We start from the raw sequence: 27,808 nt of genomic DNA on the forward strand, positions 1-27,808 counted from the left end.
TATTATTGCTGGTTTTCGGAATTTTTATTATTTAAATAGTATGAAATATAACTTCTGTAAGCATCCTGTAAAACATGTTTTCCAACCCTTTACAGTGCCATCGCAACTGATTCACAGTCTGTCACTTTAATTTTACTGCAGAGCCAGGAAGTGAGCCCCAAGTTTTCAAATCTCACCTACGCTAGCTCATGAGTCACCTCTAAGGCTGAAACAGCTTGTCACTCAAGTTCTTCCTGGCTCAGACCATTCAGACCAGGAGTAAAGAACTTTGAAGCCAGCACGCTTTAATTGTGGGCCTGATTTACCTCTACGTCTAACTTATAAATCCACCTTACTTAGAATCTTCGGATACTTAGTTCAAAACGTGTGTTTTTTCTTGTCCTGGAGAAAGCAAACAAGACTTTAATGTTTTGGAAGAATATAATGCACCCTGGAGACATTGCTACAAGCATTGACAACAAAAAGCCAAATGAAGAGCAACACAGATGACAGGTAATTTATTTTATATTTATCTCAAAAGAGTGCAAAATAGAAGGCTTGTACTTTAACGATACCTCAAATTTTCAAATCGTTCTTGGCGAAATGCGTGAAATCAAAACAAGGTGTTTGTACGTTTAGGCTTCCATTGGTTTGTATCTCTAGTCTAGATTGATTTTATTTGTCTAGTTCCAAAAGTTGAAAAACAAAAACATTTCTGTGCAGTACACAAAAAAAGTTGCTAGGCTAAACTCTCATGTTGTATAACAGGCAATTATGAAATTAGGAACCTATAACTTTTTAAAAAATGACTTGAAAGGTTCTTGTTAGATCTGCTGGGTCTTGCTCAGCAAATGTAGCATTGGGTTTATATTCTCTTTAATTGCTCTAATGAGGCATAAGAAGTTCATGCTAGAACATGCCAGGCAAGGAATCTCTGGAAAACACCAGAAACAAGGGCATTAAAAGCCCCTCAGCTTAGTACACCATGAACTGGAGTAATTGATTTAAGTGTTCAGCTAAATTTCTGATAAATGCAGAGCAGCCAACAGATTAAAGCTTTTCTACTTAGCTTACACACAACCTGTTTCCAGTCTTTCAGATATGTGAACTGATATCCCTTTTATTATACGTATTTTAAATCTTGAGAAGTTTCCAAGATTACACTGCGGTATATGCATTGCTTTGTTTGGAAAGAAACAAGGATTCCTTATTGCTTTTACAAAATCCAGGCGTGCTTTTTTGGTACATCAGACAATGTATGCTTTTTCAACTGCCCCCATTGCTACTCGTTCAAAATCATAACAAAAATGGTTTCATTTGTATGCTTTTTGGGGGGAGGGGTCATTCATCTGTCTTCCACTGCTAATCCTGAAGTTCTCACTAGTCTCCATAGGCCTGGTTTTGCTCTTGTACGGAGCATAAACGTTTGTGCAGCAGCTGCAGAGAAATAACTAGGGATGCCTGTATGGTGGAGGAAAGAGAAGTGGGCATGCGTGAAAGATGTCACTGGGTGCTTCCAGGCTGTCACTGTTGGGATTCTGTCACATACTGACAGATTCAGTTTGTGCAATTAAAGTTTACATGGAGTTCTTGGGTCCACTTCTCCAAAAGACTGGATTTTTTTTTGTGGTAAGGAAGGTGACAGGGAAATGCAGTGTGAAGTGTGGGATAACGCTTGCTTTGAAGCAATACCATGTAACATTAAATCGGAATGAACGCTCGTTAAATAACCAACATCTAATTTCCCTGCAAATGTTTCAGGATGCTCAGTAAAGGGGTCACCTGAAAGCACACAGTTTGTGGGAGGAGAACCAAACAGAGTGTTAAGGGGTTCTGCTTTCTGAAGATTTTCTTTTTTCAACCTTTGCCTCTCTTTCCCATCTCATTTCAGCCTCTTTTTATCCTTTAGTTTAACCCTCTTGTTACACACGCACAAAAGTCTTCGTTCCCTAACCACAAGTGCCTTTCCTCCACTCCCCACCCTAAAAGAACTCCAGGCAGAGTTAACTCACCAGCCACACAGTTCTCTGTACGTGTAGTAGCATGCAACACTGTCTGGGCTGCTCCAATTCCCAAGGTGCCCAGGGAGCCCTGGCATTCTGAAATGCACCATGCAATGTTATGCTACTCAGTTCACAGAGGAACCAGTTCATCCAATATGATACTACAAACTGTTCTGGACTGGTGGAGTGCAGAGAACACTACAGAATGTCAGAATGGGAAGAAGAGGCAAGTTTTTTTTATTTGTTGTTGTTTTTTCTGAAATTCTAACTTGCTTCTATTTTTAGTATAATTAGCATCACAGGAGAGTAAGTATCTGATTCTAGTAGAGTAGTTATTCAATCTGCAAAAACTCTTTTATGATAAACGTGCAGAATGACAAGTACAGGAGATTCTTTGGATAGAAAATCTTTCATTTCTTCGCTGTTTTAACTTTGAAGGTTATATGTTACACACACACAGCTTGTCAGGTGAACAAAGTGTAAAGCTTACAACGGTAGCAGAATAGCAAAATGCCATTCTAGAATCCAGGCCAGGTTTCTGGAAAGACCTTTTAGTAGCAAAGCAACTGCTAAATGTTATGATACAAAAACTTCTGAATATTTAAATTAAAAAATGTTTCTGCATATTGCATTCTACCCAGTGCTACCTATTCCTGCAAGTTTTAGAATTTTTTTAAACCATCATTAGGGGTTCAGAGCTCCTCCCTGTCCAGAACCAAAACTACTCATAGCCAAACAGGCTAAGTGTAGTCACATGTAGTTTTATCCACACGGCTGCTCAGTCCGCACGTGTGGAGGGTTTACTCTTTGCATGAAAAGGAGTGCCCATGGGATGGAAAAGAAGCCCATTTCTTGTCCCCTGCCTGACTTTGCTGCATGCGTCCCATTGCTTTAAGCAGCATTCTCCCCTAGCCTGGCTCCAAGACTGAACATGAACTAAGAAAATGTCTTAATGCAGGAGAGCACAGTGAAGTAAGTGACGGTAGTGGGTTGTTTCTCTCCCCTTCCTCATGTACTCATTTTCCTGTAAAGTGCTCCCTTTTTCATAAGGATGGGACTCCCATCACATCTGTTGTTGTTTAGTCGCTTAGTCGTGTCCGACTCTTCGTGACCCCATGGACCAGAGCACTCCAGGCACTCCTGTCTTCCACTGCCTCCCGCAGTTTGGTCAAACTCATGTTCGTAGCTTCGAGAACACTATCCAACCAACTCATCCTCTGTCGTCCCCTTCTCCTTGTGCCCTCCATCTTTCCCAACATCAGGGTCTTTTCCAGGGAGTCTTCTCTTCTCATGAGGTGGCCAAAGTATTGGAGCCTCAGCTTCAGGATCTGCCCTTCCAGTGAGCACTCAGGGCTGATTTCCTTAAGAATGGATAGGTTTGATCTTCTTGCAGTCCATGGGACTCTCAAGAGTCTCCTCCAGCACCATAATTCAAAAGCATCAATTCTTTGGCGATCAGCCTTCTTTATTGTCCAGCTCTCACTTCCATACATCACTACTGGGAAAATCATAGCTTTAACTATACGGACCTTTGTTGGCAAGGTCACATCTAGCTTGACTGAAATGGCATCAAGCAGAAAGCTGTCCCAGTGATAGCTTCCGATGCGCAGACGTTTGAGGGTGACTGTTACAGAGCCCTAGAAGAACTGACTCATCTCTTCTCCTCCCTTGCCCCTCCATAGCTGCCTTTTCAGCTTTAGACACAGGAAGTTAATTCTCTCCCCCTTCCTGGCCACTGATGTCAGCTGCAAGTCGAAAGCAAAGCTGCAGAAGCCACTGATTAACAGAGCTACCCAGCCATGCTGCAATGCCGTCTAAGTAATCATCTTGGGATCGTCGAGTCTCTGTCCAGCGGGAGACTTAAAACAAAGATTTCTGTCGCTCCTGCAGCTCGGCTATTTAAGCCTGAATGCAAATGTCTAAGGGCAGATCACTTGGCAGTTTCCCAGATTCTCGGTGTGGCATTTCAGCTCCAGCATTCATCACTGGAGTGATTTGTTCATGTTATAAAGCCCATGCTCATGTATATAGTGGGGGACTGGAAGCACTTAAATAGCACACCCAGGCAATCTATCCAAAGGACAGCTACTGGGTTGTTCTCCAGCCAGGTCAACTCTTCAGATTTATGTCTCAAATATCACCATATTTGGGGGGATCGGGATGGGGAAGAAACATGAAGTGCCTTGAGCAACTTAGAGAAAGGGCAATATAAAAGTGTTAGGAAAGCAAAAGGCATGTGTTAACACACAAAAAAAACATGCAACAGGTTTCCATTTCTATGAGCATCCTGCATCCGATGTGGGTGGCGCTGTGGTCTAAACCACCAAGCCTCTTGGGCTTGCTGGTCGTAAGGTTGGCATTTCGAATCTGTGCGATGGGTTGAGCTCCTGTTGCTTTGTCCCAGCTCCTGCCAACCTAGCAGTTCTAAAGCATACCAGTGCAAGTAGATAAATAGGTACTACTGTGGCGGGAAGTGTTTCCGTGCACTCTGGCACTTGTGACGGTGTCCTGTGCAGCAGAAGTAGTTTAGTCATGCTGGCCACATGAGGACAAATGCTGTCTCCCTCGGCCGAAAAGCAGAGATGAGCGCTGCACCCCACAGTCAAATTTGACTGGACTTAACCATCTATGAGTCTTTTACCTTTACGTTTATTTAATTAGCCAATTCATATACAGGATGCTCATAGAAATGGAAATTTGTAGCATGTTTCTTTTGTGTTAACGTATGCCTTTTGCTTTGCTTTCTTTGGAATATGTTCTTAGTGGCTAGAAACTTTAAGAAAGACTAATGTAGGCTGCAGGAGAATTCCTTTAAAAGTTAAGCATATCATTTTATGTATAGGTGCACTACTTTTGTATACGGAAAAGAAGAACAAAGTTACTAAAATCTTCAACACACAATAGAGCAGTAGCGTGTGTTTCTGAATTATGTCGGGTTTGAGTGGAGTCAATGAAATCAGTATTACAAGCTGAAACAACTACAGTAAAAGAAGCAGAATTGCTATGCAGGCCAGCAGCAATCACTCTGTGCCTCTTGGGCAGAATCCTTTACACCTCTGAAAGTATGGTTACTCTAACAGATCTGCCACAATGGGAAAACCTATGGATTCTACATCTCCAAGTGAGTGTTTCGGCAGGCAGTCACGCAGAATGGCTGGCAGCTTTGCTTGTAGTTTGAACAGCTAGATTTGGTCAGCAGAGAATACTTCAGCTTCCTGGTGGCTGAGTGGACATTCTGTCTGCTGGAGCTTAATTAAATTAGTGGTTTAGCTAATCCTGTTCATGTAACCTGGGGTGAAGAAACACTTTCAGCCCGAAAATGGTGGTGCCAAGGGCAAAAGTCAGCAGAGCTGTAGCTGTAACTCTTACCTACAGTGCCTGATATTCCAGCTATCCAAAGGTCAAAGGTTTCTATGCCCCCCTCCATCCAGGCTGCAGGAGACTTGGGCAGTTCAAGGACACATTCCAGCTAGTCAAAAGCGCTCAAAGAAGGCACAGCAGAACCAATGAGAGGTGTGGCCAAGTGCTATTTTTGCATAAAAGTGGTACCTGTTCTGACAATGGGGCAGATGGAGTAGAGAGGGGTTTTCTAATGGAACAAGGAATGTGGTTGGGTAATAAAGGAATAGAAAGTATCTCTCCAATATATCAGAGAAACATGCCTGGTAGTTTACATAGGCAGAAATGAAGTCTGTGGGAAGAAAGGAGAAGCTGCTTCATTCCTCTGTTTAGAAATGGTAACATGCACATAAGGCACACACTTAAGAACTCACCTGCTAAACAACTTTGTGTTCATTGTACTACCAACAGAAAATCACTAAAATTAAAAGACCATTTGGAACAATAGCTAGGTGTGCATTAAAATAACAAAAAGTCTAGAATTCCTTCTCTTAATTGCAGAGTTAATTTTAGGAATCCATCACCCTTAGTCAGGTCTTGTGCTCCACCCCACAATGCAATGCTGAGCAACGTCCACACCTATTTTAACAATACGTCCCCTTTCCTAACTTGGCAGACGTGACCTACATCTGCAACCTCTCTTTCCCGTCTCCGGATTCACTATGCTCCTTCACAGTGGGCTCCTACCTAGGAACCTCAACTTTTATTATTCAGAGACCTACACTCCTTCCCCTTGCATCTCCAATCTAACTTGACACTTGAGACCAACCCAATAATTACACAGCCTCTAGCTGCATGTCACACAGATGAAAGCAAAAGACATGCTTAGGACTCCCCTGTACAGTGGTACCTCGGGTTACAGACGCTTCAGGTTACAGACTCCGCTAACCCAGAAATATTACCTTGGGTTAAGAACTTTGCTTCAGGATGAGAACAGAAATCGCATGGCGGCAGCAGGAGGCCCCATTAGCTAAAGTGGTGTCTCAGGTTAAGAACAGACCTCCGGAACGAATTAAGTACTTAACCTGAGGTACTACTGTACTCTTACGAAGAGTCTTCACAATCTCCCCCGCCACTACTCTTATACATTATTAAAGTACTATTTACCGAAAAGCTGCATTTATTTATTTTCCAATACAATACGCTGTCTTCCACTCATTTAAAAGCCAAGGGGGTGGTGGTTCTTTCTGTTAAGGCTACGGATAGCACAGGTGTTGTATTGGACAGTTAGGTTTACCAGTTCAGAATATGCCACAGTAACTGCAGGCCATGAAATGGAAAGTCCCTTGTTGTATAAGGGAACCGGATAGGAAAATAGGAAGCTGACTTACACTGAGTCACACTGTTGGCCCATTAAGCTCAGTATTTTCACTGACTGACACTGGCTCTCCAGGGTTTCAGGCAAGGGACATTTCCAGCCCACCCTGGAGACCCTGGGGATTGAAAGTGGGACCTTATGCATGCAGAGCAGATGCTCTACCACTGAGCTACAGACATTCCCATGAAATAAGGGGGTATATGGGCTCCTTCCATCCTTGGAAGGCATTTGATCAAGTAGAGGAATCCCACTGACAGAAGGTGGCAGCAAGACTTTTGCGAACTCCCCCTGTAGCCCCCAGCATCACCACCTACAATGTTCAGAACTCCAGGACAGATTTTCTTTTATAATCATTTAAATAATTTAGTATTTAAATTTGTAAATTTAGCATAGAATCCTAGAACTGTAGAGTTGGAAGGAACCCTGAGGATTATCTAGTACATTAATTAATGATAACTTTAATATTTCTAAAAAATATTAATAATTATTAATTTAAACTTAAATGCTTCTTTTTAAAATAAAATAAAAATTATCCTGGCCTTCCTCTCAGAAGAGGCCAGGGCATCAAGTAACAAACATGACACACAAATGAATATCAGAAAACCAAACTAGTACAGAGAGGTACAGGACACTGTTTAGAGGCTTGCAGATTGCTGGAGGGTGCAAGGGACTGTGGTGAGGACCTGTAAAAGTTGCTTTCTCTCCCTCTCTCTCCACTAGTGAAAGCACCCCCTGAGCAGAACTCTTCTCAGGCAACTTTTCTACTGTCGGAGTGGAGGTGGGGGGAATATATCCAAGTCTATCTGGTATGCATCTAGATTATTGTGCAATCTTGTTTCTGAATCATTCTAAAGGCAGCCTAAAAGCAACAGGTTAATTTAAAACAAAACAAATCTCAAATCCTATTATAACACCCACAACACAATAGCCCTCAGTCTCCTGGCTGATGGACAGGGCCATCATATATTTCCATTCTCCTCTCCATTGCCCGGACAACTGAGGGTTGGAACAGAGAGTTCTTTTGAAAAATGAGGGAACAATGTAAACTCTCTGAAGGTGCTCCTTCTCTGGCTGGTGGATGTGGCTAGGCTATTCTTCACCTTGCCATGATGTCCTTCTTTACAGATAATGCATCCACCCACTCAGAGTTTTAACTTCTAGAGACTTCGGAAACATAAAACTGTGAGGAATTACAAAACTAGCAGCAACAACAACAAAATAATCATCAAGGCATCACAAACGGGCAAGAATGGGGACAGTGGCTAGGATTCTGAGTTTGGAACCACTGGAAGGAGAAGGGGGGTGGGACCCTGCTTGAAGGTCCAATCATCTGACACTCTACTCATGCAAGTGGAAGAGGGGACAGATACTACTTTTGTTGGTTCCCTCTTCCTCCTGAAGTCCTGTCTGCCCCCTAACAGTTGTGCTAGAGGGTTGGCGACCCTCCAGAGCAGCATGATAAGTGATGCTGTGGGCTACAGGATAAAGAGGGGGCTCAACAAAAATTGCCGCCTCCTCTTCCACCCCCACCTTTGCTGGTGGAATTGTCTGCCAGAATCTTGGTTCCATCAATGAGACCTTCTATTCATGGATGCCTAATTAGTATCTAAGTCAATGGTTTTATGAATAAGAACCAGAAAATAGAAACTGTTCTTGGTAAAGAGTGACTGTCAGGGTGTATGTCATTTTGCCTGAATGGGATAGGCAGACTTTGCTGAGGAAGCAGCATCATGATTTGCTCATTACATACATCTCTTTACCTCACACCTGGCAAAATGGCTGAAACACAGGAAAAGTCCTTAGGACAGGCATAGGTAAACTCGGCCCTCCAGATGTTTTTTGGGACTACAACTCCCATCATCCCTCACCACTGGTCCTGTTAGCTAGGGGTGATGGGAGTTGTAGTCCCAAAACATCTGGAGGGCTGCCTTAGGATATCCCAATGCCATTTTTCCAGCATTTAAAAAAGAAAGAAAGCTAAACTGCATTCATCTGTAGTGGTGAAATTTGTACTGAGGCTCAAGCATGGCAACAGTTTAGCGCCTTTTTAAAATAGTAAAACACAACCTAAATGTAGTCGGATGCTTGAAAACAAAGTCATACGCAATCTGGGAAAGAGAAACCAAACTGGGCATTGTATGGCTTCCATATAGAGTTTTTCGTCACCGTGATGGCTTTTTTTAAATAGGTCAAATAATCCAACACCATAATAGATGCTATTAACTCATCATAATTTCTGTATCCTGTAACCTATAATTTAGCTATGTTGCTCAGATACACAAACCAGTCCATCAGCATTAACAACAACAAATTGCACCATATATGCAGGAGTGTGTACTTTACACATATTTATTGCAGAGGCTTTACTTTAATGACGCTAAATATGTAGCAACACAACCTATAAAACATATGAGGCTTAAAATATTCCTCTGCACTGACGTTCTTACTGGATCAGCATTGCAGGCTTTTTCTCTCTTTCTCTCTAGCGTGAACAAATACCACGTTAAGCTTCTGTCGACATCCCTAATTGCAAGGAGGGAAACATTTACAATACTATGAAAATATCTTGGTTGTGTTTTTTTTAAGGGTAGGTGTTTGTCCACACCTGGTCAGGATTACTTGGATTAGAAGAAGAAAGGATTAAAAGTCAATATAAGATACTGCAATTATTTTATTGAACTTGGAGCTAGCTTTTGGCAATTCACCTTCTACATCATATGTACTCTTTAGAGCAGTAGTTACCAAACATGGTTTCCCCTGGACCACTTGAAAATTGCTTCAGGTCTTGGCAGATCACTTAACTCCAGACCTTCCCCTGTTTTGCCACCAGCCACGGCTTTATTTCTCTAAGGAAAAGCCTCCTCCCCAATCACTTCTGTTCCATCCTGCTCACCTTCCAGGCAGACCACCAGATTCTAAGAATCGTGTAGTAGCCACTATGCCATCTGTTCTTCACGTGCGCACAGATGCTGTGCCCACCATTCTTCACACACACATGGATACAACACTGCTATGCAGAGTCACCACCATGAGCCTCCTGGTTGAAGTTCATGCACTATTGGTGGTCCACAGAGCACTTTAGGAACCCCCACCTTAGAGCCCTGATGTGAAAATAGAATAGAATAGCTCCATGTCTGCCATGCTGAACTCCTTGGAGGAAAGGCAAGATTCAAACAAGATAAAACATACTCATACGTAAGGCATACACTGGCTGTCAGCTTTGGGAAGGAAACAAATTTAGATGAGCTTTTGGTCCCTCTTTCCATATAAAATTCCATCTCAACCTGGATTATATTTTCTTGCCTCTCAAAAATAATTCTCACAAGATTAAATGAAAAACAAGCATATACAGTTTGTGGGTTGTAGGGTTTAACTTCAATTTAACAGCTTACTAGTAGTAGTAGTCTAATAAAGAGGAGTACAGGAAGTCTTCACAAAGACAATACCATACTAGCGAAACTGACTTTGCTTCTGTTAAGAAATGCTTTGAAGTCCCCAACTGATCATATGCAGTAGACATGAATGCCTTTAAGGCTCACAGGAGTTCACTACAAGGGCATGAAGGGAAGCACTGTGCTGCTTGCATTACTGAAGCAGCTATTGCCCAATTAATGCCACGGCTGCCATGGACGCTGGCAGTTAACAAAAAGAGCAAATGAGAAAGCACAGCTTTAAGATGACAAAGCTCATTAGTGGAAGATCAATCCAAGGGCATGCTTGAACCACTGCCCAGTACTCCCAACATGTTAAGGGCCTCACACAGGTCTCCTCATTGAGCAAGTTTATTGCTAGGAGTTGGCAGAAGTGGCTTAAAAACCTATAGATTACATACTGTCATTTTTGGGGAGAATTGCTCATTTTAAGGGATGCTTTTAAAAAATGTTTTACGTCTATCCAAGACACAATAGTCCCAGCTCATTGTATAGTACAGCAATGGGGAACCTGGGACCTTTCAGAAGTTTCCTGATTACAACCCCCACCAGCCCCAGCCAGCATGGCCAACAGTCAAGGATGATGGGAGTTGTAGTCCAACATCACCTTGGAAGGCATCATGTTGGGTACATCATTTAGTATCCTGTATTTTGTCTGTATCTATAAATAATCTAAAATGTCAAGCATTCACACAACACAGGAAGCCAAGCTTTACAATCCCTGTGCTCCTAGTAGGATTACACTTGGTGCAATGAGTGTGTACATAGCTTCAGATGACATTGTGGGGGTTTCCAGCTCAGATTCAGTTGCTGTTCCAACTTTTATATTCTTTGCTGTAACTTGAAGTCACTGCTACTTGTCCCTTTTTCAGTGGCTTTGGTAAACCACTGTCTTCTGACTTCATAAGCACACGCTGCTGGTAAAACCAATATTGAAATTGTTCCAGGCATCTTGAAATCTCTCTACTGTATTGAGAAAGGAAGGGCAGAAAGGGGAGACGTTTGGAAAGAGAGGAAGCCGAAAACATAGGAAGTTGCTACCTGTAAAAGCTGTGTCAGCAAGCTGAGATCATGGGGCTTTCTCCTTGTTTAGAGTCATCACAGACCACAGTGTATGAAGTCAAGTGTTTCCTACGGAAGTCCAACCAAGGTCCTCCACTTTCACAAGTGAAGCTTGAATTGCTGCATCTCATTGACAAGGTACCGCACAAAGGCTCCTGAGCAAGCTTTACAGTCATGGAATGAGAGGCGAAGCCCTCATGGATCAGAAATTGGTTAAGTAGCAGGAAGCATACAGGAGGAGTCAATGGACAGTCCTCCAAATGGAGAGATGTAGAAAGTGGAGTCAATTAAACCAAGAAGAAAGGTTACAGCGTTTGGGAATTTTTGGTTTACAAAAAAAGTTAAGAGGTTGCATGATAAAATTCTGCAAGGCATAAAGGCATAAAGAAATCGGATAGAGAAACGTTTCTGTCTCTTTCTTTCATAACACCAGAACTCGTGGACATTCAATGATGCAGAATGATGGAAGATTCTGGACCAATAAAAGAAAGTAATTATTCACACAGCACAAAGGTTAAACTACGGAACTTGCTCCTACAAGATGCAGTGATGGCCACCAACTTCAGGGGCTTAATAGATTAGACAAATTCATGGAAGACAAGGCTATCAATGGCTACCAGTCAAGATGTGATTATTTTTCCTCCCAGTTACAGGGAACCACAGGTGGGCAGCTTGCATACTTCCCACAGGCAACTGGTTGGCCACTGGAATAGCTGGGCCATTGGCCTGATCCAGAAGGCTTGTCCTATGTTCTTATGTCCTACAGAGACAAATGGATAGGAAATGCATTTCCCACCCGACTGGTTGATGAGTAGATATTTCAGTGATGCCCACTGGTTGCTTGGGCATATTTACTAGATTTCTTACTTAGACCTCTTAAATCAGTTCACTGAAGGAATTTTTCAAAGTGGTATGAGAAGTCTGAGATGCTGTGCACTCTGGATCCACTCTGAGACAGTCAATGTGAATAAAACTACATGGTTGAAACAAAACTGGCAACTGGAAGTGTTGTTTATCTGTAACAGGCCATTTGAGTTTTTTGTGTATAGAAGCCATTTTATCATATTGTTTGGCAAGTGAAGCACCTGTTCAAATTAGGCTGCGGACCTGCATTTACTTGTGTTAATTGAATGTAAATGTATTTTAGCACTGGGACTAGAAATGGTTATTTTCTGTTCATAATTACATATAGAGTAAAATTTACCATGTTCTTGGCGTCGCTAACTTTTAATCATCTGCGATCTTAATTTATTATTGACAGGAAACATATCAAACCCATGTACAAAATGAAATGCAATTTATTTGTAATGCTCCCAAAATATTTAAACAGTTCTATAATGGGGCAGGCTAACCCACCATGGGGCTCGAATGAGTGCAGCTCCCCACAATTTATGGCAGTATTGCAGTTGCTCAATATTCCCAGAAAGGTAACAGCAAAACTAGATTTACTGAACTCTGGGTAGGCAGATAAACCATAGTTCCTGTACAGTATTTGGTTGGTAGGTCATAAATTGTACAGATTGGCGGAATATCGGAAATAAGGAGGATAGAGGCTGGGAATAATGCCCTATTTACAATTGGTTTACATGTTATCACAATCCTAAACTGTTACAGAATTTCTCAGGGTTTATAGTATAATAAGAAACGTGAGGAAAGGACATGGCAAAAGCTTATTAGCATAGCCAGAATCCAGAAGTTAAGTTCTCAGGGATATTTTCCTGAATTTAACTATCTCTGATGATTTTGAATGACACTCCCTAGCCTAATTTTCTCACATTGCTCACTCTTCACTGTGTTTTGCATTAATCCATCCACCAGAGGTAACAACCCCGGTAGTATTTACATACTAATGTACCCTGGGATGAAGATTATGTGAGTCAAGATTAGTCATTCAGCTTGTCGTTTGTTGCTGATTGTCTGCCTTGAAAGGGCAAAGCAATCAAAAGATAAAGGGAACCCAGAGATTATTACCCAAGAAATCTAATCAAGTAAATTGGTCTTTGGTGGATCAAAGTGAGAACTCAAGAATGGTAGGCATCACTTTTATTTAATAGAGAGCTAATTGTCTGCAACCAGGACACAGTTATATTGAATCCCATTGATGATGCTGAAGGATCCATGATATGCCCAGGCTTTTAGCTAAAGCATCAATAAACTACAGGCAGCTGTACAAATGTAGTTAAAATGGAAAAATATATACTTGTGTTAGCTTGGAATGAATTAAGTATTGGCCTTCATTTCTCTCACATGCAACCACCTGCCCACAAGATAGTCTGTCCCTGTTGCTACATTCATTGTTGCTCACAATTTACCCACAGGAGTCGATTAAAATATTGTCTGTCTGTCTCCAGATAATTACTACTTTGGGAGTCCATGTTACAAGGCAACCGCTACTATAAGCTAGTGGCAGAGTGAGCTGGTAATTAATGCACGGGCATGTAGAAGCTATACAGAAAGCTGCATTGCCCAAGAGAGCAGTGATATTGTAGGAGCCTTTTCCAGAATTGGGGCTGGTCCTAGCTTTTTCATTCACAGTGACACATCTCTGTGTGTATGAGGAAGGATTGGTGTCCAAACTTTTTTCAAAGAGGGCCAGATTTGATGAAGTGAAGGGCCGTGAGGGCCGACCAAATGGCCAACCAAACTTGTTAACCTTTTTTTAGGATGGAAGTTGTTGAAGTTTTTTTATGATTTTACCCCAGAAAATTAACTGCCACAGGGGCCGGATTAAACCGACCGGCGGGCCAGATTAGGCCCCAGAAACGGACTTTGGACATGCCTGCTAGACTATCCTTTCCATGTAGTGCATTTTCCACAAGACACATCAGGAAGCAAATGCACACACTTCATAGATGATGGTGCACACCTATCTCCTCTTTACTTGAAGTTGAACTCCATGGAGGAAAAGCCATGTCTGAGTTGTCTCTTAAGGGCCAAGATGCAGCTGAGTTCATAATTTTGTCCTATAAGCCGAGGCCTGTAGCACAGCTGCCATCATTCTGTGCTCAGCCAGAAACTAAAAGATGCTGCTGTTGACACTGAGGTATTTGCCTATTGTAAATATTTTCACTTCCTATATTTTTCAGACGTTAGAACTTGTACAACCCATGATGTGTCCCAGATCAATTGCCACCAGTGTGTCTCCTGAAAAGCATTTGACCTGCAAATCAACAATAATAATGGGGTCTAACATGTCATACGTGAAGCTTCCAGGTAAATGACTTTAAAAATAAATAAATCAGGAATTCCTGATACAGTTGTTTTAGAGAGGAGTTAATAATTTATACAGTTGTGCCTCCTTTTTAGTATCACATTATTAGTTAAGTTTCATATAAGAGCAGTTCATTTAGAAGCCTTCCCAAACACAACCATTGGTTATTTCCATTCCTGCTTAGCATTCTAACCAAGCTCATGAGGTCATTGTCTTTAAACCTCAGACCATCTAATAAACAGACTACCCCTGGTCCACACAGACATCCCTTTTTTAATAATCAAAATTCACAAGTACCCCTAATGAAGCCCCTCATTATCGATATACAGTATTTAAAAAAGATACCTGTATATACACCGCAATCTAGTGAAGATAACCCTTGCTCGCATGCCATTCACATTCAGAAAACCACTATGCATGCAGTTCCACTTGCTACACAGCTGCAGCCAGCATTTGGAGCTCTCAACACAGTTCCTGCTGCTGGGCTTGGAATGCATGGGCAGTGCCGAAGAGTAGAGACTGCCTGTGGTGTCAGGTTTGGGGCAACCCTAGATTGAAGACTCCATATTCTCCCCCTCTTCTCCTCTTAAAAAAAGCAAACAAACAAATATAGCAGTGCTATCAATGCCGATAGCACAATGATCTGATTGGCAGGTATGAATGCAAGCAGATACTCACCTACAGCCTGCTACTGCATTCGTGAGTCTAGAGACTGGCAATTAGGTATTTAATGAAGCACCTGGTGGTCCTCACTACATGATCAGCATGCCACAAAAATACCCTATGATTCACAGGACTTAGAAGCCTGATGCAGTCTAAACTGATGGGTAAAGAGTTCCTAAAGCAAGGGTGGCTCTCTTGCAGCGTTGCACCACAAATGGCATAAAAAGCAGGATCCAAGGATTGGCTAGACAGGAGCGGGATGATCTGTGGTTCTTGTGTTGTCACAGATTTAGCACTACCCCGCACAATCTCTGAACTCGACTTGCAGCCTCATTGCTTCCAAACCTTCAATAAATGGAGAATTTACAGTTTCCTTAGGCAGCTCATTCTGCTGCTGAACTGGTCTTAAGAGTTATGAACACAGCATATATTTATGTTCCAGTCTTCCCCCCTCCCTTTCAATACCCTTTTGTGTCCTTGAATAAGACTCCGAGGGCTCATCCTAACAAGCCTTTGCATGCAGACAGGATCTTAGTCACTGGCATCACTAAGCATACTTGTGCAGCTGGCTGCTGTTGGGAGTTTAAAACAATGCACGCCCTGCCACCTCATTGCTGGAGCTGTGGTCTGAAGCCCTTTTCTGTAGCGTGCAAACACAGCAGTGTAATAAAAACATTTTCTTGAAAGAGGAGGGCAACTCCCCAAGCTGTACCAGGTGTAGAACCTCACTCTGCTGACCTCCTAAGAACCACCCTGCTGAATCAGACCAAATATTTATGCATTCCAGCACTACATTTCCAGCAGAGCCCAACCAGGTGCTTCACAAGCGGAGACGAAAAGCAAGAGCCACCTCTAGTTGTTCATCCCAAACAACTGCTATTCAGTAGCATAGTAGTCCATCATGTCTAATTGCACCCTTTCTACACGCTCCACAGTTACTCAAATGTGATAGATGAGTGTGCATCCAGAAACAGTTTCTGGATTCCTTCTGTTCACATGAATTATGGGGATGTGACTCTTGATTATGGGGGTAACTCTTGAGTTATTGTTGTTATAGTTCCGTATGAATAGCTACGATTGTTAAACCAACTTAGACCATTTCTTTCCATCATTCCTATAGATCATCATCAACATCTGGGTCAAGGCAACAGTATTTTAGCCAACTGTTCCCAAGATCTACCTGGGAATTCTACCAGTAATGAATTCACAACCATTGTCTTACCTGTGCTTTACCTCATCATATTCCTAGCTAGCATCTTATTGAACAGCTTGGCTGTATGGATTTTCTTCCACATCAGAAACAAGACCAGCTTTATCTTTTACCTCAAAAACATTGTGGTTGCAGACTTGATGATGACCCTGACATTTCCGTTTAAAATCATCCAGGACTCAAGGCTGGGGCCATGGTACTTCCATTTTTTCCTGTGCCGGTATTCGACCGTTTTGTTCTACGCCAACATGTACACTACGATTGTGTTCCTTGGACTCATTAGCATCGATCGTTATCTGAAAGTAGTGAAACCCTTTGGGGATTCCAGGATGTACAGCATCAGGTTCACCAAGATTCTGTCTGCGTGCGTTTGGATTGTCATGGCATTTTTAGCCTTGCCAAATGTGATCCTTACAAATGGTCATGCGACTAGGAAAAACATAGGCGACTGCTTAAAGCTAAAGAGTTCCCTGGGAGTCAAATGGCACAGAGCCGTCATTTACATCAACAACGGCATGTTTGTCGTTGTACTGATAGTATTGATAGGATGTTACATTGAAATATCAAAGTATATCTACAAATCAAGCAAACAATTTACCAGTCCTTCAAGTCGCAAACGGAAGCACAACCAAAGCATAAGGGTGGTCGTAGCAGTGTTTTTCACATGTTTCTTGCCTTATCATTTGTGCAGAATACCTTTTATTTTTGGCCACCTAGATAAACTTTTGGACGAATCGGCACACAAAATCCTGTACTACTGCAAGGAAGTGACACTTTTCCTGTCTGCGTGCAACGTGTGCCTAGATCCAATCATCTACTTTTTCATGTGTAGATCATTTTCAAGAAGGATGTTTAGGAAATCAAACATGCGAACGAGGAGCGAAAGCATTAGATCGCTTCAGAGTGTTAGAAGATCAGAGGTGCGAATATATCATGAATACGTTGATCTGTGACGCTGAAGACAATGAGATGGACATTCTGTCCCATATTTGTATCCGTATATTTGTTATTTGTAAATAATAAAGTATTTTTGTTTGATTATAACAAATGTCCACTGTTTTTCATGTTGTTCCGAGCACAAGGGAGCCATGCAGAATATAGCAGAGTAAGCAGGCCTTTGACTTAATCTAGTCTAGACTATCACAAATGTTGTACTGTGCCATCTAGTGGAGGAAAACATGCTTCTGTTACAATTATTATCAATAATCAACAAAACGGTTCCAGAAAGAAAGAAAATACTTCAGAACATAAAATTCTGTGTGTGTGTGTGTGTGTGTGTGTGTGTGTGTGTGTGTACATACGAACGTAGAATTGCAATATTTATTGTTTTAAAAAAACAAACCCTCAAACTACTTGAATTTGCTTCCATGGGAGGTCATTGTTTTCTTCATAATATTATACGAGGAGCAACCAGTTTTCCCAGAATTTGTTTCTATATTTTCATGCAGTTCTCACTCTTAGATAAGATGCTCCTTTTGCTATTATAGCCAAATCCCGAACTTTATCAAGCCATTCTTTCCAAGAAGGGAGTAATGTAACTTGCCAGTATTGAGTCATTAACATTCTTGCAGCTGTTAACAAATAGAATGTAAGTTACTTATGTTCTTCTTTATGATAAAAACCAGCAACATAAACAATGGATTCATTGTTAAACAAATGGGAGCCAAAAATCATTGCCAATCTACTTCATATCACCCAGAGATCTATTAGCGGATCCTCTTCTATCTTCTGCCCACTCCTGCACTACAGTAAACATGTTTCTAAAGAAGAGATGTGACGGTGATGCATTTTTAATTTATAGCTGCCAGCTTTTCCCTTTTTTTAAGGGAAATTCCCTTATTCCAAATAGGATTCCTCGCAAGAAAAGGGAAAAGTTGACAGCTATGTTTTAATTGCCTCACTTTCTTTCTGAAAGAAAAACCTATAATTAAATCCGTATAGTATTTGGATGATGCATTCTCCTTAATCTTATTTATAGTATGTTTTGACTGAGGAGTAATAATAACTATCACAATCTAATGTGATAGTATCTAATGCAGTAGATTAGCACATGGAATTCTGGGTGTTGCCAAACATGATCAATTTAAAATTAAACCTCATGTACTGTAGTTATGTTGCACCACCAGAAGGTGGCAAGAAACTATTGTTGATTCATGCCGATTCATTTTTATACATTCCAATTATGTTTCCCCTTACCTCCCTTTCTTTCTAATTTTTTTTGAGATGTAGCTTCTAGAACTGAAGACAGTACTCCAAGTGGGATTGCACCATAGATTTGTAAAAAGAAGCAAGTACCTGTTCTTAAAAATAAAATTAAAAAATCCTTTTCTGGTTATCCCTAACATGGTATGTGCATGTTTCACAGCTGCTGTGCACTGGGTCATTGTGGTGTGCGAGAGTCTGTGGCTATGTACAGTTCTGTGTGTAACTATAGACTTATCAGTTGATGTCCTTCCCCAATCTGATGGCCCCCAGGTGTTGTTGAACAGGTTTTGAGGCAACCCATTTATTGAGCATTCATCCTGAATTGCTTGTGCAGAGGTTCGACGATGGCTGCTCCTTATACAACATTCATTCTGATTTGACGGGGGAAGCAGAGTGACTGCTGATAAAATCAGTAGCCTCATATTCCTTTCCCCACCGCAAAGTCTAGCAATGCAAAATTAATGTGACAACCCTGTACTGCTAGTTTTCCCAGTGCACTTCATTGACTGGCAGGCCAGGGAAACTCTGTCAGTGTCACATAACGCAATATGGGATTAGTGGGCACTGTGGGAGAAGGGAGAGAGGCTGAAGCTTTTGCTAGCAGCTACATGAGTCTTGTATGTTCTAGTTCCAATACTATGTATATAAGAGGGAAACTGCTCTCACTGAGGAGCTTATATTAGGGTTACCAGGCATCCCAGGTTCCCAGGGACAGTCCCCGGATTTGCAAATCTGTTCCCGGACAAATTCCATCCCCGGAATGTCCCCAGATTTGCAAATCTGGCTCCAGGAAACGTGGCAGCGGTAGCCTCAGCGGCCCAGAGCCAGCCTGTTAACACTGTTGGCTCTGGCTGGCTTCAGGAGCGGCTCGCTGCTCGCTGCCGTGGCGCCCGCCATTTTTTCTGCGCCGCGGCAGCCAGCAGCTCCTGAAGCCAGCCAGAGCCAACTGCACTACCAGGCTGGCCCCTCCTGGGCAACGACTGCCCACCCGTGACTCCCGAGCCTCCCCTGATCTGTCAAAACAAACGGGGAAGGGGGAAGGAGATTGGGGAAGGCTCAGGAGTCATGGGCGGGCGGCGCACTGTTGCCCAGTTTTTTAAAAAAACTGCGCATTTATGTTTCATAGGGTGCGAAAGAAGGGCTTTACACCCTTCATGTATATGCATGTGTGCTTGGGCCCGGGGTCTTTTGCCTCACCATCCCCACTACTGACTCCCTGTTGCTACTCAGCTTCAAAAAAAAGTGTCCCCGGATTCATTGAAAAAAATCTGGTAACCATAGCTTACATGCTTTTGACAGCATAGGGCAGCCTACCCTAACCTGGTGCCCTCTGAACTGCAAATCCCATAAGCTTCAGCCAGCAGAGTCATAACAAGGGTGAATAAAAACATTGCCAGCAATGCTGACAAGGCTTGTGTCAGTTGTGGATAAAGGCGGGTTTTGCATATCAAGGTTATGCTCAGTCACGGATAAGAATAATGGTTTCTTGGGGAAATGTTGTTTATGCAGCGGCACCACACCTTGCATTTGGTTATGTGGGCTTCTTTGGAAAATAATCATCACTAGTCTGCAGGGAACAATGGGTTCATGCAGCTGCCTTAAATTGGTTAGTCCACTGGACTTGAATTGTATGCCAAGGGTTGGGAAAGCTCTCTCTTCTCCTTCAGCGTTCTTGAGCCTTCTCCAGTACACCTTATGAAATGCATTGTGTGTGGAGGGTAAAATAAACTGTATCAGGTCAGAAAAGTGCCGAGTTCAGTCCACAGTCGAAATCTGATTGTGTACAGAATAAAAACTTTCTTTTTTAAAAAAAGGCTTTGATCCAATAAGGTAAAGGGACCCCTGACCATTAGGTCCAGTCGTGGCCGACGCTGGGGTTGCGGCGCTCATCTCGCTTTATTGGCCGAGGGAGCCGGCGTACAGCTTCCAGGTCATGTGGCCAGCATGACTAAGCTGCTTCTGGCAAACCAGAGCGCACGGAAACGCTTCCCGCCAGAGCGGTACCTATTTATCTACTTGCACTTTGACGTGCTTTTGAACCGCTAGGTTGGCAGGAGCAGGGACCGAGCAATGGGAGCTCACCCCGTCGCGGGGATTCGAACCGCCGACCTTCTGATCGGCAAGTCCTAGGCTCTGTGATTTAACCCAAAGCGCCACTCATGTCCCTTACCCTTTGATCCAATAGTTCCAGGTAAAAAGCAGACCAGAACAAAACAACACAGGATCATAAGTCTCATAAGTCTTAACAAAATAGGAAACATCTTCCTTTTCCCTAAGCATAGGGAAGGCACGCTTAGAAAGTCTTTGCCTTGACACAATACAAGTACTCCCTGTTTTTTGCCATTCAGAGTTTGTTCAGGTCACACGCCACCAAAGCTTACATGGGTAGATCAGCAGTGAAATGCCCAAGCAACTTCCCTTTCGTAAACTTAAGAAATCACAGCATGTGATTTTTTTTTCCTCAGCTCACAGGATAGAGAGCAGGTGATTCTTGCAAAAGCTGGTTGTTCACACATGTAAACAGCTGGTATGAGAAATATATATATATGTGGAGGCAGTGGCTATTTTGTGTCCTTGGAACATGTCTCAGAATCCAAAAGCAGAGCTACGTAAATGATTCCAAGAAGCAAAGAATTATGATAGTTGAATTTCTAATAGTTGTATTTATACCCTATTTCTGATAGTGTTTTTTTCAATGCCCTAGAAAACATTTTTTTTAAGGTCATTATAAAGATGCCAGCAATCACAACTTATCAGAAACACAAATTCTTTCCCACACTGTCCAAAGTGGATCACAACAGATGGTGGTTTTCCCCGTTGACTAAAAGAACGGGTATAGTTGAAGAGGAATCAAAATGCTTTCCCTAGAAATTCTCATTTGAAGGTTTACTACCTTGTGCCAATTGTGATCTCATTCTTGTCTTTAAAAAGAATGCCGAGTTACTTCCAATTTCATACGTAAGGAAAGCACTCCGTTAATAAGGCCATGACTTCTTCTCCAAGTACCGTATGAATGAGTCAGGAGTTGAGCACAAGTTCCCTTGCACGGCTACAAAACCACCAGTCACTTCATTATACTAAAAGGAAGCTGGAGTGCAGCAAACCCATTTGTCCATGGCAGGGCCTTCTCAGGGGTGGTCCCGTTTGTGGAATGCGCGTCCTGGTTAGGGTACCAGTCTCCTTCACTACTGAATTCCAGGACAGATTTAGAATCATTCCTGTTTACCCAGGCAATTGATGGGTGATAGACACTGGCTGTGGCAAACACGGAATTAATAATTATGCAGGTACATGACTGCTTTTAATGTTTTCAGAAGCTGTGAGTGTTTAAATGTTTTAGGTTGTTTTGAGTTGTTTTGAAATGTTTAAATTGTGTTTTACTGGACTGCTTTCAAATTTTGATGTTTGCTACTCTTGCTTCCTTCGGGAGGAAGGGTGGGATAGAAACCTAGTAAGAATAATCATCTGAGTGATGGTAGCCTGTGGCCCTTCATATGTTGTTGGACTCCAACTCCAGCCAGCATGACCAATGGTCAGGAATGATGGGAGTTGTAGTTCAGCAACCCAGAGCGGAACTGCACTGAACAGTTTCCAGAGATAAATGAACAGCATCTCCCAGAGCACTGAAGCCAACTCTTTTTAACTGTTCTATAGAATGCTTCTAAGAGTGAGGCAAAAAAAATCTACAGGGGCTATATGCTAGCAAGTAAGATTTCAGCTTTCACAACATTTCCTCTTTTTTTGCCAAGGTCTGCGGTTTGTCACTTAAATAGTTCAGAGCTGCCCTTCGTGGAAGTATAGGAGAGCTGGCCAGCTGCAGCATTTGACACTTAACCCATACTTGGCACCAACAAGAAACATTACTAACAATGGCTTTTTTCAAGCCCAATTTTGGAGTGCAAGAAGTTCCAGAGTTTTTAAACCAGGCAGGGCAGGAATAGCAAGGAGCATTATTCCTGCTTGAATTCGGAAACATATTTTTTAGTTACTTAACAGCTTGAAAGGATACCAGACTCTCCAAATTGGTAAGTAAATGCAACTGAAGCATTCAAATAAGCATAAGCTTGTTTTTTAAAGACTCCTTCATATGGAAACGCTTAATCCTAATGCAAGTCATTTTCTCAGCTTAAAAATTGGAAGCAGAAAGCCAATAAAACTTTTCAAAGTGTGCGGCTTCTAGTAGTGAAATGTATTGTTCCGTCACATCCTCCAATATTTCACAGATGAATAACAGGGTACTATTCAGTACTTATAATAGCTTATTCTGTTTACTAAGGTTCACCTAACTTACATAGGGCTGGAGACTCTTCTCTGCATGCTGTACTAAATTCACCCTGTATTATCTAGCACCACATGAGCTTCTGAGGAAGTTATAAAAAGCTTCTTTTATTATTATGTCAATTTATTTTGTGTTTTGGGGTTCTCAAAGGATTTATAAAGTTTTTAAATTTAAGGATTTTTTTAAAAAAGAATTTGAAATGTTAACTGGTTGCATTTTGATACAGAATAGCTGTAGCTCCAACACATTCACGATACTTTGCTGTTTGGGGAGGCAGTTATAATGTGAATGTACAAATATCAATGTTTTTTTTAAAAAAGATCTCTTCAAAAGGAGAGACCAGAAAACAGTTACCATACCTCGTAAATAAGGGCAATGGCAGAATGTTTACAAATAAGAATATGTTTCAGTTATACATGCTGCAAAAAATAATAATACTGTTCTGTTTCTTTTCTGAAAATCCATTATAAGTTCATTTCACATGAACTTAAAGTAAGAATACAGCAATGGGTTGGATCCTACAGCCTGCTCCCACTAGTCCTAGTTTTTCCTGGATTAAGTTACACTCAGGATATTACCTACTGGCAGAAAAGGGGGGCGGGTTGCTGATGTCTGCCTCTCCCTGCAGCCCCTGGCCACCTTTTCCCATGCTATTCTGGAGGGTGCACCAGCCCTCAGAAGCCCATTTTCAAGGGGTTGCAGAGACAGAGGAAACTGACGAAAATCTCCTCCCGAAGGAGTCCAAATAAAGGATATAAATCATGGGTCCAACCCTATGTTCACTAGGCTGAAAAGCAGAAAGGCAGACAAAAAAGGGAGCAAAAGGAACCTCAAGAAAATAAACCCAGGGATTTTTCTGTCTTGCTATAGGCTCCTCTATGAAGAACAGGCACCTTATTTTGTACTGAGAACCGTACTGGAAATGCTTCCCGTTGCGTTTTCAAATCAATTCTTACCACATTGAGGGCTGTGTAATTGGCAATGTTGATTTTGCAGATTAAAATCAATCAAGTTCTAGTAAGAGTCTAGCAATGTCTGCAGAAGAGGACCCTGTGCAGCAGAACCCTGCCTTTCAGTAAAAGCTGGAAATAGAGTTTATATACAATTGCTAAAGTTAACCCCACTGAAGCACTTAATTTACTCCATTTGAAATCAACAGGACCCAATAGTGCTTATTTTTTTGGAGAGCTGTACCAACAGAACCAAGAACTGTATATTCAACTAGGGTTCTCAAATTGGGGAGATCGCATGGCACTTACAAGGGAGGGAAGAAAACATACATTTGCAGTAAAAGTCTTCATACTATAAATTTAGTGTATCTCAAGGTATTTTAACTTTCCCAGCCATGTCAAATAAGAGAAAATACTATCTTTTTCTCAAATTTAAGATCCCAGTTTTTACCTGACAGCTAAATTTTCACTCCTCTTATTCATACAGACCTAACCAAGAATGGCAGACTCCATGTGTTCCTTAGAACGGAAAGCCTCCCCAGACTGTTAAACAGTCAAGTGAATATACAAGACAACATACAAGATCCAAGAAAATAAGGTAAGCAAAGCTATTTCAGCAACGCTGAAGATTTCACCCTGCAGTTTCAGGTTTGGTGGTCCCCCCAGGAAAGCAATTTACACTCACTCCAGCAAGAATTCCTTTTATAATCTCTTACACAAGGGGTAGTTAATGTGGCGCTCTCAAAGATGTTGCGTGGCAAGGTCCCAAACCCTCCCGGGAAGTGGAATAAAAAACACATGAAACAGTATTTTAGATTAATGGGCAAAAAAGGCCACAACTTTATTGGTTACAGAATGTGAGTGGTTACAGAATGTGAGTGGTATTGGCTTAAGCTATATCTGACTCCTGCCCGTCTGCAGGAGTCTTGGAAGGGTTAACCACCAGAAGAGGGAGCCCTGCTGATGCACATCAACTAGGAATTTCCCCAGGGTCACCGCTCCCAGCCCGCACCGGCATCTCCCCGGGGACGGGAAATGGCTTTGTTGGACTACATGTCCCATAATCCCTGAACAGTGGACATGCTAGCCAAAGCTGATGGAAGTTGTAACATCTGGGAGGTTGTCACCTTAGCTAGCCCTCTCATGGTAACTTATTGCTCATTTCTGAGCACAATTCAAAGTGCTGGTGCTAACCTTTAAAGCCCTAAATGGGTTCCCTCACTGTGATAAGTGAGGTTACAGGGAACCAGGCAGAAGGCCTTCTCAGTAGTGGCACTCACCCTGTGGAGCGTCCTCCCATCAGATGTCAAGGAAATAAATAACTATCTGACTTTTAGAAGACATCTGAATGTAACCCTGTATAGGCAAGTTTTTAATGTCTGATGTTTTATTGTATTTTTAATATTGTTTGGAGCTGCCCAGAATGGCTGGGGAAACCCAGCCAGATTGGCAGGGTATAAAAAATAAATTATATTCTTCTTATTATCATCATTTGCCATCTGCTGGTAGAAGAGGTGATGGTTTGGTCTTGCATTGGACCCATGGTCCAATTTAGTACACCCATCAAGCATTCGCCAACAGCTGCTCAGCTTCACTGGTTATGTTATTCTGTGTGTTCTCTTATCCCTCCCTTATGCAGCAATAGTACTCAAACTTCTTCATAGTAGCAAATATCAAAGAGTTTGGATTTGATATCCCGCCTTTCACTCCCTTTAAGGAGTCTCAAAGCGGCTAACATTCTCCTTTCCCTTCCTCCCCCACAACAAACACTCTGTGAGGTGAGTGGGGCTAAGAGACTTCAAAGAAGTGTGACTAGCCCAAGGTCACCCAGCAGCTGCATGTGGAGGAGCGGGAAGCGAACCCAGTTCACCAGATTACGAGACTACCGCTCTTAACCACTACACCACACTGGCTCAAGACAATATTGGTGCTTAGGCTCCCGAAAAACCCCCAGAAAGTTTGCACCTGTGGATGTGAAACCTACACTGACTGCAAAGTACATTATATTTCAGCCTACTGAATAAGCATTGCTCTCTGCATTTTTGCCTCTGGTCGCACCCACAGCAGGCAAATGCCACCCCTGGAAAGTTCCCAAGAATGGCTGAAAAAGGCTCCCTATTCCTGCTCTTGTGGAAACATATGTGATTTAGCTCCATGCAAAAATGTTCCAAAGTAGCAGCACATAATTCCTGAATGTGGTCTTCATGTGCTATATAGCAAGATACATGGGGGGATTCTGCTGGAGGTGATTCTTCTTGTGGATAACTCTTTCTTTCTCTGCTCACAGGAACTGAAAATGCACTAGAGATGCCTAATTCAAGCACTCCTCTAGGAAACTCCTGCAGCTTCAATGAGATAATAAGAAAACAAGTTCTTCCAGTTGCCTATGGTCTGATCTTTCTAGGAGGAATCCTGTTGAATGGGGTGGCAGCCTGGGTCTTTCTGTACATTCCCAGCAAGACAAGTTTTATCGTCTATCTCAAGAACATTGTGATTGCTGACCTCATCATGAGCTTAACTTTCCCATTTAAAGTTTTCGCCGATTCAGAAATTGGATCTTGGCGGCTCAGTGTTTTCGTCTGCCGTTTTTCGGCTGTCGTATTTTACCTAAATATGTATATCAGCATAACACTGTTTGGTCTCATAGGCTTTGACCGATGCTACAAAGTTGTGAAGCCTCAGTTCATCACATCTTTCCACACTGTTCGATGTAGCAGATGTATCTGTGTAGCCGTGTGGGCACTTCATATAGTGATATCACTTCCCAATACAATTTTAACAAATCAACATCCTACCAAAAATCTTTCGAAGAACTGTGTGAACCTCAAAAATGAACTTGGAGTCCAATGGCACAAGGCTTCGAACTACATCTGCTTAGGAATTTTTTGGACTGTCTTTTTACTCCTAATAGCCTTTTACAGTTCTATAGCAAGGAAAATATATCTATCCCACCAAAAATTCAGGAAAAACTCCAAACGGTCAAGGAAAAAAACCAATCGGAATATTTTCACCATCATGCTTGTATTTATCATTTGCTTTGTTCCATACCATGTTGTAAGAATCCCATACACATTGAGTCAAACTGCTTCACATCATTATAACTGCCTAACAAAAGAGGTGTTGTTTTACCTAAAGGAACTTTCTCTGCTCCTGTGTGCTGCAAATGTTTGCCTTGATCCTATTATTTATGTATTTCTTTGCCAACCCTTCAAGGAAAGGTTGTACCAAAAATTGCACCTCAAGTTGAAGGTGTCTGAGGAATTAGAAAACTCTAGATCTAAAAAGTCAAATGTGATTTGTGAAACAGTAGTTATTCCATAAATTCCAATCAAGCATCTGGAAACCAAGCCTTATCAGGAACAGTTGAGAGAACTGGGTATGTTTAGCCTGGAAAAGAGGAGACTGAGAAGAGATACGAAAGCCATCTTCAAATATCTCAAGGACTGTCACATGGAAGAGGGGGGAAACTCGTTTCCTCCTGCTCTGGAGGGTAGGACTCGAAACAATGGCTTCAAGTTACAAGAAAGAAGATTCCAACTAAACAACAGAAAGAACTTTCTGACATTAAGAGCATAGTGGAATAGACTCCGCTGGAAGGTGGTGGACTTTGCCTCATTGCAGGTTTTTAAGCAGAGGTTGGATGGCCATCTGTCATGGATACTTTCGTCGTCTGCATTACAGAAGGTTGGACAAGTTGACCATCAGAATGCATGCCAACTCTACAATTCTTTGATTCTATGAGAGCAAGCTATTTACAATATGCTAAGATGGACCCAATGGGAGGCTGGTCCTTGAGTGCAAATGGGTCACTGCCTCACCAAGCTGAGCCTGCCCTCAGCTAGCCCTCACTTCACTGCCTTCTTTCTTGCAACCAGTAAGGAGGTGACTCTGACTGTCTCACACCTTAACTGAACCTAAGCAATATGGACAGCTATAGCTGACTTAAAAGACACTATCACTATTGTGAATGAACTGATTGTTTCACTTGGCTCCTCGATTTTTTATTAATATATTTGTATGCAAAAGTCATACAAACATGAGTGCTATGTGCATTTTGTGCTTGAATTTATATCAAAATAAAATAATGTGGATTTCAGC

The 27,808-nt window shown here is 42.0% G+C and overlaps 3 protein-coding genes across 11 annotated transcripts in view; 2 read left to right on the forward strand and 1 right to left on the reverse strand.

Annotated features, from left to right (window-relative positions):
* Positions 1-27,808, reverse strand: part of MED12L (mediator complex subunit 12L) — a 180,406-nt gene that overhangs the window by 92,141 nt on the left and 60,457 nt on the right. The gene's annotated exons all lie outside the window — the stretch shown is intronic.
* Positions 352-17,324, forward strand: GPR87 (G protein-coupled receptor 87). Of its 3 annotated transcripts, none has more exons than XM_083613444.1 (3): positions 352-492; positions 14,279-14,405; positions 16,187-17,324. In XM_083613444.1, exons 2-3 carry the CDS (start codon positions 14,300-14,302, stop codon positions 17,227-17,229), a joined length of 1,149 nt encoding a protein of 382 aa, XP_083469570.1. In that variant the 5' UTR covers positions 352-492; positions 14,279-14,299; the 3' UTR covers positions 17,230-17,324. The 3 variants fall into 3 exon arrangements, with proteins under 3 accessions (XP_083469570.1, XP_083469568.1, XP_083469569.1); XM_083613442.1 differs by lacking the exon at positions 352-492 and adding an exon at positions 11,121-11,330; XM_083613443.1 differs by lacking the exon at positions 352-492 and adding an exon at positions 11,717-11,855.
* Positions 363-27,806, forward strand: P2RY14 (purinergic receptor P2Y14). Of its 2 annotated transcripts, none has more exons than XM_083613536.1 (3): positions 363-492; positions 24,198-24,308; positions 25,998-27,806. In XM_083613536.1, exon 3 carries the CDS (start codon positions 26,018-26,020, stop codon positions 27,029-27,031), a length of 1,014 nt encoding a protein of 337 aa, XP_083469662.1. In that variant the 5' UTR covers positions 363-492; positions 24,198-24,308; positions 25,998-26,017; the 3' UTR covers positions 27,032-27,806. The 2 variants fall into 2 exon arrangements, with proteins under 2 accessions (XP_083469662.1, XP_083469661.1); XM_083613535.1 differs by lacking the exon at positions 363-492 and adding an exon at positions 22,294-22,506.

Source organism: Podarcis filfolensis, assembly GCF_964270895.1.
Source record: "Podarcis filfolensis genome assembly, chromosome: 5".
Taxonomy (NCBI): domain Eukaryota; kingdom Metazoa; phylum Chordata; class Lepidosauria; order Squamata; family Lacertidae; genus Podarcis; species Podarcis filfolensis.